Source organism: Peromyscus californicus, unplaced genomic scaffold (genome assembly GCF_007827085.1).
Source record: "Peromyscus californicus insignis strain IS unplaced genomic scaffold, ASM782708v3 Scaffold_16__1_contigs__length_79575227, whole genome shotgun sequence".
NCBI classification, from domain to species: domain Eukaryota; kingdom Metazoa; phylum Chordata; class Mammalia; order Rodentia; family Cricetidae; genus Peromyscus; species Peromyscus californicus.
The window spans coordinates 66290358-66304842 of record NW_026294458.1 but is presented as its reverse complement, the minus strand read 5'-3'; the positions used below and the strand labels follow the sequence as shown (position 1 = coordinate 66304842).

The following is a 14485-nucleotide window of genomic DNA, read 5'->3' as shown; positions in this document are numbered from 1 at the left end:
TTGTTGTTGCTGCTGCTGGTCTAGTACTTGCTGTGTAGACTGGACTGGCCTTGAGCTTATCAATGTCTTCCTGCCTCTGTCTTCCAAGAACTGGGATGGGCAGGTGTACACTGCCACACCTGGATCAGGGCTGTTTTAAATGACACTGAAGTCAGCCTCTTCCGTAATTGGTGGGTTGAATGTAGACTGCAAAATGAAATTTATTTGAAATATTGATGGTCAACACACTTAGTACTGCTGATGTGAATGTCTTCGCCTTTCTTTTCATCTTATTTCACTGTTAAGTCAGACGGGTAACGATTTTTGCCTAAAGTCAACTGTATTGTCTTTCTACTCCACAATTAGAGAAAAAAAAGTACAAAATAGGGGATTTTCAAAGAAGTACATTTGAATTATCTATGTCTATTATATTGTGTTTAATTAAGCCTGTTTGACAGAATGTGGAGAAAATCGTGCTTTGAGAATTTTTCCCTCAGAATCTGAGAATCTACATTTCTTAATTCTATGCATTAAACTCTGGTACCAGAAGCAGCGTGATCCATTGGCTGTCTGCTGGGTGCAGAAGGGAGGGATACACTTCAACCCAGTTTTTTCAGTCTCCCACAGACCTACCCCTATCCTCTCCCACACACACACACTATGCGTTTGGCATTGTTTTATCCCGTTACCTAACCTGTGCTTAGAGTTTTGGTACTGTTACTCAGCGAGCTTCAGAGAACCATCCCCCTGTACGGGAGCCATGAAGCACTCTGGAGGGCCTGGGGCAGACAAGCAGCAGGAGACCTCACTATTTAGTGCTGTGAGAGGTGTAAGCTGAAGATCAGTGTGGATAGATTTTGCTCCCAGGCTCCGTTGACTGAGGGCCATGCCAGTAAATGCACAACTTCTTTTCCTCTTGTGGCCACACTCCAAGTCCAGTGCAAGGCACCGTGGTCTAATATTGACATTAATACAACCTAAGAAGAGATGGATGGGGAGCGCTATCACATTAGAAACATGAACCAGGGTGCTAAGCATGGTGGTATACGTGTATAATTCCAGCCCTCAAAAGGAAGAAGAGGCGGCCCACAACAGGGCTACCGGAGTTGGATACCTAGTGAGAGCTGTCTCTTGACAGGAATATATTGAGATTGCTGGGGGAGACAAAGTGAAACCCTTTCTGAAAGTATCCATTCCAGTTGAAATAGATGATAAGGACCTCGAGGCAGAGGATGCTGATGACTCTGCTTCCCAGGACTCCCACATGTGGACTTGCCATCCAGAAGCTGCTGTCACTCACTTGATAAGCACCTCCCCCAACTAATTTTCTTTTTGTTACTTAGAGTACCAGTCTAATTTGGGGATGCTAGAACCAAATGATGGGGTTCCTTCATCAAGATGCCAGCCAGTTTTTATCCTATGCCAGAATTCCATAAGGAGCCATTTCAAAAGCTAGGCTTGGGGGCCGTGGACTTTCAGAGCATGGAATGGGGCATCTTTGGTGATGTGTGACACTGATCTGAGGCTCCTGGAATCAGGTGTGTCCTTGTGAAACTGTGGGAAGGTTGGAACCGTTTCACATGCTTGTTACACAAAGAGTGTCCCCCTTAGTCATGTTTGAGGCAAAGGCCCGAGGCTTGTCTGTTCTTTATAGATCTTTGTCTTTATTTGATTATGGTGTGTTGATTGACAGGAGGTCTGGGTGGTGCATCTTTTGGGATACAATATCCAGGTGCATAGTATCTCCAACAGACAATTGAGCAGGACATGGAATAATAGTAGTTGAAAGTAGCAGTTGAAGGTAGGTATAGTAAAGTGAAAATTTAAAAGGTATACTCCATGAGGTAGGAGTGGGTTCCAGAGCATCCTTCCCTTCAGGTCTCAGGGAGTTTCTTTTGGCTGCTGTCGAGGATTTGTTTTTTTCTGTTTGTTTGAAGCAAGTTATGTAACCTTGGAGTATTCCAGGGCAGTATAGGGATGGTCTTTTTGGTTGCTGGGACCCAGAGATTAATTATCTTCTTAGGACTCAACAGTCTACAGTTCTTCCCCATGCTGACTATTTCTAACCTAGGGGCTCTGGATTTTACACAGCTTTTATCTTTTAGAAAGATATTTTCCCTTTGGGCAAGTTAGTAAAACCGAGTCTAAACAAGATGTACATATATGAAGGGTCAGCTAGCAAGGTTGGGGAGCAAACCCCCCAAAAGACATGGGACTATTGTTCTACTTCCAGCAAAAGCAGGTAATACAGGAAGTCCATAGAGTTCTGACTTCTAATCGTGATCAACTTTTAAAATGCACCTGATTGGATTACTGTATTTTAAGCCAAGGGGGATTATGAAACTGATTTTGGGGACAGTAGCAAGACAGACTGACAGGTAAAGTGTGTTTTAATGTAAAATAATGTGTGGTATATGTTTATAAATTTCAATGTTGTTTGCTATATATTACTATCTAGTACATTATGGGCTAAGGGTAAGATAAAAATGCACAAATAAAATTTTTCTTAGAGTTATCATGATTGACTGTCAGCCACTCTTACAGATAACACATACGGTTTCAGGTTTAATCAGTGGACAGACTGGAAATATTAAAAATGGATGTGGTTAATTATGCACGAGTCTAGATGATCATTTACTACAGAAAACAGTTAGAAGTTGCTGAGAGCTTAAGCTGCGGGCAGCATCACAACCCAAACCATCCTTTTACTTCACAGTTGGCTCAAACTTGTTTTTAAGAGATTTTTTTTTTAAAGCGAATTTTTTGTGCAGATACTTTTTATCCTTACATCAGGAAAAAGGTCTTTTTGCCTCTAGCCAAAAATCCTTTAGCTGCTGCTGCATCCTACACATTAATGTCCTGTTTTGTGTGAGAGGGGAGTCTGAAGTCTGGGTAGGTGATGAAATTCCTCAGTGAAGATGTAATAGGTGCTACCAAAGACCAGCCCCGGTAACCACTGGGGAGGTCAGAGCTTAAGATGAGTAAGTATGTACATGAACAGCCAGAAGGTGCCTTTTCATGCTAAATGTGGTTCCCCACATCTCCTCTGATTAGAGGTGTGCTCTGAGCAAGCCGAGACCGGGCCATGTCGTGCAATGATCTCCCGCTGGTACTTTGATGTCACCGAAGGGAAGTGCGCCCCATTCTTTTACGGCGGCTGTGGCGGCAACAGGAACAACTTTGACACGGAGGAATACTGCATGGCGGTGTGTGGCAGCGTCTGTAAGTGGACCCTTCCTCCGGCCTCGCCACCTTTCGCCTTTCTCGCCACTGACTCTGCTCTTTGTGACAGATTGATTTTTCCCCCGCCTTGTTCTTGGGAATGGGCCTGTTGCTACCACTAACCGCATTTCTGTCAACTTCTCTAATTGCCAGACGTCTCCACGGTCATGAGCACATCTCTTCATCTATTTCTAATAAAGCATGGTCTTGGATGTATTCTTTGATAGCTGTGGTAGATCATTCTCGCAACCTGCAGGAGCTTCTGACTGCTTCTCTTTCCAAAGGGGCTAGAGCAGCCTTTGTCTTCGTATGTCCTTCCTGCACATTCATACTCTGTGTCTGTCAAATACCTATGCATTCATGTTTCCGCATGTACACATGTGCAAATAGTCTCTCACTAGAAGCTGGCTTACGAAGCTTCAGTTGCCTTGACAAGATTGCTGTAGTGAATTCCTTTGTTATTTCATGACGTGTTTTTTTTTTAATTTTGTTAATGAAATTTGATTGAATAACTCATGCAGCCTGAGATGCTGTCTTAGTTATTACTATGAAGAAACACCATGACCAAAGCAACTCTTATAAAGGAAAACATTTAATTGGAACTCCCTTACACTTCAGAGGTTCAGTCCATTGCCATCATGGCAGAAAGCATAGTGGCATGGTGACACGGTGCTGGAGAACAGCTGAGAGTTTTACATCTGGATCTGGAAGCAGCAGGAAGAGAGAGACACTGAGGTTGACTTGAGCATCTGAAACCTCAAAGCCCACTCTCAGTGATCTACTTCCTCCAACAATGTCACACCTCTCAATAGCGCCACTCTCTCTAGGTCTATGAGGGCCATTTTCATTCAAACCACCGCAGACGTCCACGTTGTTCCCTGAACCTAGAACATATGTATTTGTCAAGCTTTTATTCCCCCCACCTTGGAAATAGGTAGAAGAGGACAAAGGATATGCATCAGTTACTAAAAGTGCTTGTTGTGCAAGTATGAGGACCTCAGTTCGAATCCCCAGAACACACTTGACCCACATGCATAGCTGGTACCCCCCTAATGCTAGCACTTCTAAAAGGAGATGGGAGGCAGAAGCAAGAGCATCACCTGGACTCGGGGACCACCTAGCCTGGGCAACAAGTTGAAATAGACCCTGTCTCCAACAAGGTGGAAAGCATATGCTGGCACTGAGTTTGACCTCTAGCTGCCACATGAGATCTACAGTGTGCCCCGTTCACACGTGAATTCACAAGTGCATGCAAAAGAATAATGCTAGCCACTTTCAGTGGCATAAGGTTGAGGGAAATAAATCGCAGCGTCTCTCTCTGGAACATGGAGCTTTCTTTACTTGTAGGGAACAATTATATGGAGTCGTGATGACTTCAGTGCAAGATGAAATATTTCCCTTAAGAAGTCATGTCTCAGATCCATGGAATATCTGCTTTTATTAATAGCCTTTCAAGTTAAGTCCTTGACTGTATTTGTTCATTCTTGACCACAAGTTAGAAATATTAATTATTCAAGGATCTTAGTAGTTGTGCATTTCTCTTTTGAGAGATTCTTGCATTTTATTCCTGCATTTACAGGGGGGCAATCCCTACCCAGGAGTACCTGGGAAAATTCCTAACAATTTTCCAGCCAAATCATAAAATCAAGCAAAGCAACAAAGATTTGCTCCATTAACCTTAAGTCATGAAGTAGCCGGTACTTGGATGGGACCTGGAAAGTTCTTGTTGGTCTCCTAGGAGATGACTCCACTTCAGTCGACTGTGGAAACAAGTGTGGGGACTCAGTGGATGAGAGCAGATTGCCTCGCTCAAGATACCCACCCTCATTTTCACCCAGAGCTTCATTGGGTTAGGTAACATGGAATGCAATGAGGGATTCTGTTGCCGGGAGCCTTTGGAAGAAAGGGCCTTTGTTGCTATACTCTAAAGGGTTTAGGTGCTAGGTGAGGATTTCCTGGCAAAGTTCTAAAGTTTTTCCCCTTTCCCTAAGGTAGGTTTGTTTTCTGGAATGTCACAGCATTTCCTGGCAATGAGGACGTTTGCTTTATATTATTAGCAGAGATGAATTCACCTCAGGATTTGGACACAATCTTCTTACCCATCCTGTTGTGACCCTCCCCTCATGCTCTTTCCATTTGAACACTTCGGGCAGGGAATCAAACATCATATACCTTTATCAGGGCTTGGGGGGATGCGTGCACTTTACTGGACGATTTTCCAGTAGGGTTTTATGAGAGAGGGCCAGGAGTTCTGACTTAGTTCTTACAGGGTCGGGTTATAAAGTATCCAGAAAGCAGCCGGGAATGTAGATTGGTAGCAGAACGCTTACCTAGCAGGTGCCAGACTCTGGTTCAATTCTCAGAACCAATGGAGAAAGAAGACAGAGGACGGGAGGGCTGAGAGATGCTTCAGTCTGTAGAAACTTTGCCATGCAAGCCAGAGGACCGGAGTTCAGGGGTCTCCATCACCTGCTGAGCATTGTGGCCTGAGTCTGTATTCTTGGGATGTAGGGACAGGAGAATCCCTGGGGCTTGCTGGGCAGCCAATCTGCCAGTCAGTGACCTGCCTACACGTTCGTTGAGAACCTTTGTCTCAAGCAATATGGTGAACAACAATCAAAGAAGATAACTCTGGTCCTCTCACACGTGTGTGTGTGTGTGTGTGTGTGTGTGTGTGTGTGTGTGTGTGTGTGTGTGTGTGCGCGCGCACCCGAACACACCTGTATGCGTACACACAGGCATTAACAAACACATGCACTACACACATAAATTAAAATTGAAAAAGGAGGAAAGAGAACAGAGGGGTTGCGGATCAGTCACATGGGCAGATAGTCAAGAGCGGAGAATGAAGCTTCATCACATAGCCTAGCCAGGAGTCAGAAATCTCTTGTGAACAGGAAAAGCTGCTGTGAGGAAGGCATTGAAGGGAGTTCAGGATAATTGGTGCTGAGGAGGGAGAAGAGAGCCATAATTCCTCCAGCAGATTTCCTGATGTCCTGACAGACAGCGCCAGCACATGCAGCACTCTGCGGTACTAGTCTCCACTGGGGGCAAATCTCATCTGTGTGTCCTTTGCTTCCCTGCTGAGGTCTTGTTTTCAGTTGAACAGTTTTTCCCACATTTTGTTTGTTTGGTTTTGAATGAATTGTGTGAGTGTGTTTCTGCCATCATCTCCATGTTTCCATTTCTGTTTATTCTCTTGTTTTCTCCATAGCATCCCAAAGTTTACTCAAGACTGCACGCAAACCTCTTCCCCGAGATCCTGTTAAATGTATGTTGTCATTGACGTGGGGGAGGGGCCAGGGAAGGAGTGTGCTGCATGGCTGGATGTGACCTTCGCTGTCATCACCTGCTTTGCCTGGGTTTCGTGATTCTTGACCAGGTGCCTTTTAGTAGGCAGGATTTTCCCATTGCCCTGCTCCTCATTTCCTCCAGCTTTACCAGGCAACTTCGGATGTGGGACGAGAGTGTCGACTTCAACTACTTATATTTCTGATCAAAATCCTTTCTGATTTGTGTAGTTTCATGAAATATCATACATATAGTATTTCCTGATTTAGCACAAGTTAAGGCTGCCAACATTCCATATTTAATGAAATCATATTTGTTAATAGAGGTATCCCCTCCCTTAAAATTTAATGTTGTGCATCAAAGACAAATTTGTATGCACATTTACAGTTTTGTGTGTTAAATGACAACAATTAGGAGGTGAGAAGTCAGCCACTTAAATTTCAGGATTACCCTTCTTCTCTCCCAGAGTGAATGTTAGTTGGTATGAGGTGCTCCACTTAAGGTTTTGTTGATAGGAAAGAGAAAAGAAATTTCCTATAAAAAGGCATTGCATCAACCAAAGACTCCTGGTCTTAACAGTATTTGTTTTCTGGTTGCCAAATCAGTCTAATTTCATTTTAAAATGTGGTATCAAACACATCAATATTCATTTTTAAAATTCAGACTGTATTTATAAATAGATTCACCCTCTCTAGGGATGAGCTATATTGTTAATACTTAGTGAAGCCTGAAGAGGAGACCCAATTTCAGTTAGATATTTTATAAGTAAAACTCACTTTTATCATCATTATCCTGGTGGGAAAATCCTAACATCAAAGCTGATTAAAAAAAATAAATAAAAGCATTTTTAAAGATATAGTATAGATGATTATATACTTTGCAAAAGATTTCATACTACACTATCAGTTTTCAATATGGCCTCAAATAAGATAGTCCAGTTAATGCAAATGATGGGATAATACTTGAAATGTTTTTAATTGACACAGTAAACCTATATCCTGCTATGGTGAAAATTTTTCTCTCGAACATTAATTTGTGTGGGTTGCGTTGTCCCCAGATTTCCAAAGACTGCAGATCTTTTTCTGGCCCATGTGTGTGCATTCTCCTCACATCTTCTGTGCATATGGGAAGAAATAAGGCCTCAAGCACTTCATGAGTTGGCTGGAGGCTTCAGACACAGGAGGACCGTGTTGGAAACATAAATGACACCCTGGCTGTGGTCCACACCAAATGGCTCAGCATTTGGTTCTGACATCTTTTAGGTTAGACAGTTTCTGACGTTCGGAAAGCACATTTTGAAAAAACTAGAGGAAACAGGGAAAAGCTGAAAAATAGTCGCATCCCTCCCCAGCAATGCCAGGCATGTGAGTAGCAGCAATGTCCATTTCTCATCCTTTTTAAAAATGACGGTTCTCATCAATTTTATTTTATTTCCTTCAGTATAGAAAAGATGGTCAGTTTTCACTTTTCTTAATTGATAAGCCTTCTTTGAGAATTTATTTTCATAAAATATACATACCATTTTTCCCGACGGAAATTAGAAGTCTCCCTTTCTGCTTCCGCTTGCAGTGTGGTTCAGACCCTGACACCCTTCCATCCTGGGAGGATGGAGTGATTTTGTCAGCTGTATTTCTTGTCTCCCTACAGAGACTATTCAGTCAGAGCAAGTGAAGGGTTTTTCAGGGCTAGTACCAACATACGGGCGAAAGCATATAATTTCTAGTTATTTATAGCCAGGTGGCTCTGCTGCCTTATTTATAGCAAAGCCACACATTTGAATTGAAAGTCATGGTCACCTGGAGGTCAAATGCAGATTGCAGACTCAATTCAGAGGGAAAAAAAATGAGCAGAAGGGGAAGGGGAGCCAGCCTGTTCATCAGACCACGCAGGTTTACACTTTGCTCCTTCACCCGCTTAGAGTTAATTGAATGGCATCGCTTTGCTCAGAGGTAGTTGGTTTTTATAGATGCTCTGTCTGAAGGGCTTCTAGTGGAAAAATAAATGCTAAGTGGGCTAGAAAAAGCTCTTCCATTGAACTGCTTTAAGACTACATGTCTAAAGAACTGTGCACTGGGTCCCCATCATGAATCATTTCCTGACAATACTTATTACTTGAATCAGGCATTGCTAGACTTTCAATTTTTGCCATAAAAAAAAATAACAACTTTAAAAAGCATCACAATTTTCAGGACACTTACCGTTTGCCGTTGCCCTCACAGAGCTCTAAACCACAAATGTAAGTGAGGGACGTGAGACTGAAGAGTTGTCATTTACTCGAAAACATGGGTTCGTATCTCTTTGAAACGTCTTTCCATTTGAGGTAGAGAACCTCCTGAGTGTTAGCTGTTTCTGAGGTCAGTTCTCCGTTGATCCACGGGCCTCACCTCCAGTCCCTACAGTACAGCGTTTATAAAACAGAATTATTATGGAAATATTTGACCAGCTTCTGTCTCAAATGTGAGAAGAGCATTGCCTGTCCACATACCGTCCCCTCTCAGACTGAATCTGAAAAGGCAAGCAGGTAAACTCTGCGATGTGCACAAAGATCACCATGCTAGTTTTTAGCCAACTGACCCCCTCTGAGCAAGCTGCCCACAGGGTGACCCGTTTCTAGTCACTTTGTGTTGTAAACATTGGCACAAAGGTTTCTTTGCCTCCATATACTTGTCATTTTGTTCCAGAAAATTCAATGTGATAGTCCATTCAGTACCTATGGGTGTTCAGCAGTGTCCCAGACCCCTCCCATCTATATGCCATTCTCCACTTATGATAACTAACAGTTCTCCACACATGGCTATGTATGTGCAGGAAGTGGAGTACACAAATCACTTCATGCCTGTGGGCTCCAGAGATCTGCCGGGCTCTCCCACTTTCTCACTGTGCTTCAGTTTACCACAGTACCTCTGTGAAAAGGTTTACTATTTTCTCCACCCCAACTAGGTATAACTAGGTTCATATATAGATACATGTTCCACAGACAGGAGGCCCTGTGGCAGTGTAGTGTAGTGTAAGCTGCTGTGGGTGCAGAAGATAAACCAGCAGGCCCCATGATTCCTGGTTCACCTCCACACCCCTTCCCCTCTTTGTTTCATCCTGGTTTCCTGAAACCCATTCTGAGAGCAGCTGTCTGTAGAGATGCTTGGGAGCCTTGTTTCTCTGTTTGCCTGTGTCTCGGCGTTGTGTTTAGGTCCTTGATTACAGCACGTGGGGGTAGGTCTGGCCCTATACGTGGTTAAAGGAGGCAAAAGGATGACTTTGACCACACGTAGGTTTGATCTAGGAGTCTTGTTAGTTTGTTGTATCAGGAGGTTATGATTTGCATACACTGGGTGACTCTACAAGCATGATTCAGGGATACCAATGTAACCCTCAGCCATTGTCTCTGGCCAGATGTGAACTGTTGTTTTTAATCATTCTCCTTTCGTTCTTCAAGTTGTGAAATAGAAGGCATCAATTTCTGTTGGCACATTGTCTAATACCAGTAATAGAACTATGATAGTTTTTTCAGACTGCCAAACTATATTAAAAGTAATTATTGAGCTAGGTATGTTGGTTGCACGCCTTTAATTTGAGAACTCAAATGGAAGAAGCAGGTGAATCTCTGCAAGTTCGAGGGCAGGCTAGTCTACAGAGTTACTTCCAGACCAGCCAAAACTACATAATGAGACTCTATTTCAAAAAAATAAAATACAAAATAACAACAACAATATTATTATTATTTAAAGATCTAGTCCTGCATTAAATTATATATCCCAGGAGTGGTAGTAAAATTCTATCACAAAGAAAAATATGAAATCCAGGAGTTGGATGCACAGAAATACTTAAAAGTTTTTTTCAAAAGTGTAATGATTAAAATTTTTAAGAAGGCAAGCGGTTCAATTGCTTCACAAACCAGCTTTTGTTTTTGTTGGTTTGCTAGGCTCTTTTTTGAGAAAAGCTATTTACTGTATTAGAGGAAGCTTATCAGATACGTGCTCCATCCCTTAGCTACTTGATAAAGGTGTGGAAATGGGTCCTTTTTATGAAAGGGATTGGCCAGGCTTTTCTGTCAGGTAGTACGGTCACTGCTAAAGGGGAGGAGGGAATAGTTTTATTAAGGGATTGGCCATGCTTTTCTATCAGGCTGTGCATTCACTATCACATCTACAGAGTGCTACAGCCACCAGCAGTAAATAAATAAATGTGTGGTCCCCATGACACATTATTTTTTTTTTTGAAGCAGCCAGTGGCCTGAGGAGATGGCTCAGTGGTAAGGTGCCTGTGATGTAAGCATGCATTCCTGAGTTTAAACCCCTAGTATCTACATGCAGGGTCAGGGATTGCAATACAGGTATCTGTAACTCCAGCGGTGGAGTGGAAAGTAGAGGCAGGTGATTTCTGGAGCAGAGCCCGCCTAGCCAATGAATTTACTCCCAGTTTAGTGAGAGACCATCTTTAAAAATAAATAGAATAGGGAGCCACTGAGGAAGACATCCTCCACTGGCTTCTTGTCTTTGCATGCACACACACACACCTTAAAAAAAATTACAATAAAATGAAAAGCAGCCAACAGGCACACACATCCGCTTTAATACAAAGGTTGCTTTTCAACCTAGGTGTGCTGGTGCTGTGGCTAAGACCAAGACTCTAGCAGGGCTATCTAAGTGGTCCACAGTCAGTAATTTACTAGTGAGATGAGGGATGTAGTAGAATTAAATCCCAGCATAGAGAGCATGCGTGAGTTGGGAAAGACTGCTCTGGAAGTCTGGGGTAAAATGAAATTGGTCTTATCTCTCAGACCTCCAGAGAAGTCCAGGCTCCATCAGCACTATCTGGACTTCTATGAAAGTGAAGAGTGGCATTCTGAACTCGTCTATAAAGTATCACGCAGTCATGGATGGTCATGCCTTTATGAACCACTAGTAATGAAGTTGAGGAAGCTTCCAGCACACTAACAAGACACAGTACCCTACGATCAAGCCATTCTGGCTTCCAGTTACTATTTATTTTATTTTACACATTTTTTTTTTGTCTATTTGTTGTTTACCTTCAGCCTGAAGATACCTTTTAAATGCAGGGAATATGGATATTAATAAAAAATAATGCTGACATTCATGCTTCCACATCCATTTCACATATCTGATTAAAAAAAAAAAAACCATGTCAGTACAAGTCCATAGAAATAAAAAAGAAATGTAGCGTGGCTGGCGAAGAGTAAGCACAGCGTAGATTACGTTTTTATCACCGCAGTGCGTGGATAGTGTTCTCCTGCAACCGAGGCAGAGCTGGCTGTAAAACAACTGTGACAGAGGGTACATGAGGCACAGCGCCTCTGTTCCTCTTTAAAATCTAGTGTCCTACTAAAAGATCACAAACATTTATTTTCCCGTTATGAATGGCCTGTCTATCTCAAACTCAGTAAGAATGATCAGTGTTTAGGTTTTGAATGCCCTGAGAGTTTTTAGCTACTTTGAAGTTAGAGAAATGAAGAAATCTTTTTTTTTTTTTTAAAAAAAAAATGTTTTAAATGGAGGTGGCAGTTTGAAAGCCCTGTCACGCCGAGATTAAATTTTCCCATAAAATCCTCCTTTACAGGTCTGTATTTCACTCATACATAAATTATCCACACTGCCATGTCCCATAACTTGTAGCCGTTTCCAGTGACAGCATTACTAGCTCTAAATCAAATAGCATTTTCAATGATATGGCAGTGAGTTGCATAAGTCTTCACTGTGATCTTCCCTAGCCCGCGGTGTAGAGATGAGTTACTTTATCTCAACTCATCTGGGGGGTGGGGAGTGGGTGGGAGGGAATCACCAGATTTCATTTGAGCCAGTGTTAGTGTATCGACTAGATTCTATTCATGGACTTCTGTTTAGGAATCCTTCTGTCTTGTGTTCTAGTCTAGGTGGTCAAGGTCATTACCGTTTGAGGGTAGGATGACTCCATCATAATTGTAAATTTGTGTCACACCAGGTTGGTGAGATGGCTCAGCAGCTAAAGGCACTTGCTGCCACACCTGACCACCTGGGATCAATCCCCAGGACCCATATTGGTGGAAGGAGAAAACTGACTCCCACATATTATCTATGGCGCTGTCACATGTACCATGACACACAACACATGCAAAATAAAATAAGTAAACGTAAAAGTCAAAATTTAAAAAAAAAATAATGTCACCCTGGAGATTGAGGAATCAAATGGATATGAAAACTGTAGGGACAGGTTTTTTACAATATCTGTAATTGTCATTGTGAAAATAAACTGGTGTCCAGTCAGCCCTTAGTTCCCATGGTTTCCTTATCTATGCAGTCAACCAACCATGAGTCAAATAAAATGCCTCTGTACTGAGCATGTACAAACTTTTCTTGTTATTGGTCCTCAAACAATATGTCAAGAAAACTGCTCCCTTTGATATTTTCATTGTCTTCAGTAGTATAAACAGTCTGGAAAAAGACAGTGTCCATTAGATACTCCGAGTTATACCCAAATATACGTAAGGGATGTGGGCATCCTGGAGATTGGTATCTATAGGGAACCCAGGAACCATGTCTGTACCTAAGGACAGTTAAACTGTGGAGTGATTAGGAAGTTGTAACAACACTGATGGAAACCACTGTCTGTATAGTTTGACTTGATGGTTGGTCTTCTTGAATCCCCTAAGCTTCAGGGTGATCTCACCCACATCCAAGAAACCTCAGTGAGTTTCACTCTGTTTTAAAGTAACTTCCTCGCATGGTGAGGCCTGTCTCAAGGGACAACAAGTATGGAAATTGGCACCATGTTTTCAGGAATGGGGTGGTTTGTGAGAGACCATACCCTCTCCCGAGATTAATTAAGAAACCAGAAGCAAGCCTGTTCCCTACCACTCGGAAAACAGACTTCCAGTGGATCTTGAGAAGACCTAAGAATATACAGTAGGTGCTGCATTGGTGTGTCATTATTAAAAGTGAAATGGACCTTCACATGTGTGAAGAAATTTGCTCCCATAATATTCAGCTTCTTAGGATTTTGATTTAGGCAACAAAGTTTTATCATAAGAAACAGACACACCCATGTTCCTTCTTGTATGTGGAAAGCAGGGGAGCAGGACTCCAGAAGTGGTGTGTGTGTGTGTGTGTGTGTGTGTGTGTGTGTGTGTGTGTGTGTGTCTGTCTGTGTGTGTGTGTGTTATATGCCCATATGTGTGTGAGTGTGCATAGACATGCACATTAGGATCCCAGAGGTAGACAATGAGCGTCCAGCTCTGTCACTCTCCGCTTTATTTCCTTGAGACGGGATCTTTCATGAAACCTAAGAGCTAGACTGGCAGCTGCAAGCCTCCATCCTGATCCTGTCTCCCCTTTCCACATTCCTAGGATTACACGTACACAGCCATGACTGGCTTTTTACATGGGTTCGGGGATCAAACTCAAGACCCTATGTTTGTACAGTCAGCCCTCTTATCCTCTGAGCCCTGTCCTCAGCTCCTGTATGATCTTTTCAAGAGCACATCTTATATTCCTTCTGACCCCCCCAAACACTCTGTTGCTCGTCCCTGTGGCTTCACGGCCTCTGGTTTGTCCCCGCCATTTTCACCCCGACCGTTTCCACTGTGGCCTCATCATTTGCTTACCCTGGAGTTTGGCGGACATTCTTACTTCTTAGGACCTCTCTGTTAGTTTCTGCATCTTCTTGTCAGGTTCTTCTGCAGTTAGCCATCAAGTGTCGGAATGTCCCTTTCGTCATTATGGCTCTGTCTGGACACCTGCTGAATGCCTGTCGCCTCCCTGCTCGCACAGCTTTTCCTCCTGCTCCCCTGTCTTCCAGTTTCCTTTTTCCCCCTCCATATGCAAATTATATATTATTAACAACATTTTTTTAATGTGTGTGTGTGTGTGTGTGTGTGTGTGTGTGTGTGTGTGTGTGTAGTGATTGCTTCCTTTGCTAGGATATTATACCACCAGGCACTGCTCTTTGTCCACGGGATTTGCATGTGGTAGGAGCTGAGACCCTCCTGGGAAGGAGAATAAAA

At 42.8% G+C, this 14485-nt stretch overlaps 1 protein-coding gene across 1 annotated transcript in view; it reads left to right on the top strand.

Annotated features, from left to right (window-relative positions):
* App (amyloid beta precursor protein) overlaps positions 1–14485 on the top strand; it is a 219551-nt gene that overhangs the window by 124432 nt on the left and 80634 nt on the right. The window contains 1 exon segment of the mRNA XM_052741067.1: positions 3034–3201. Coding sequence (XP_052597027.1) covers positions 3034–3201 — 168 coding nt within the window.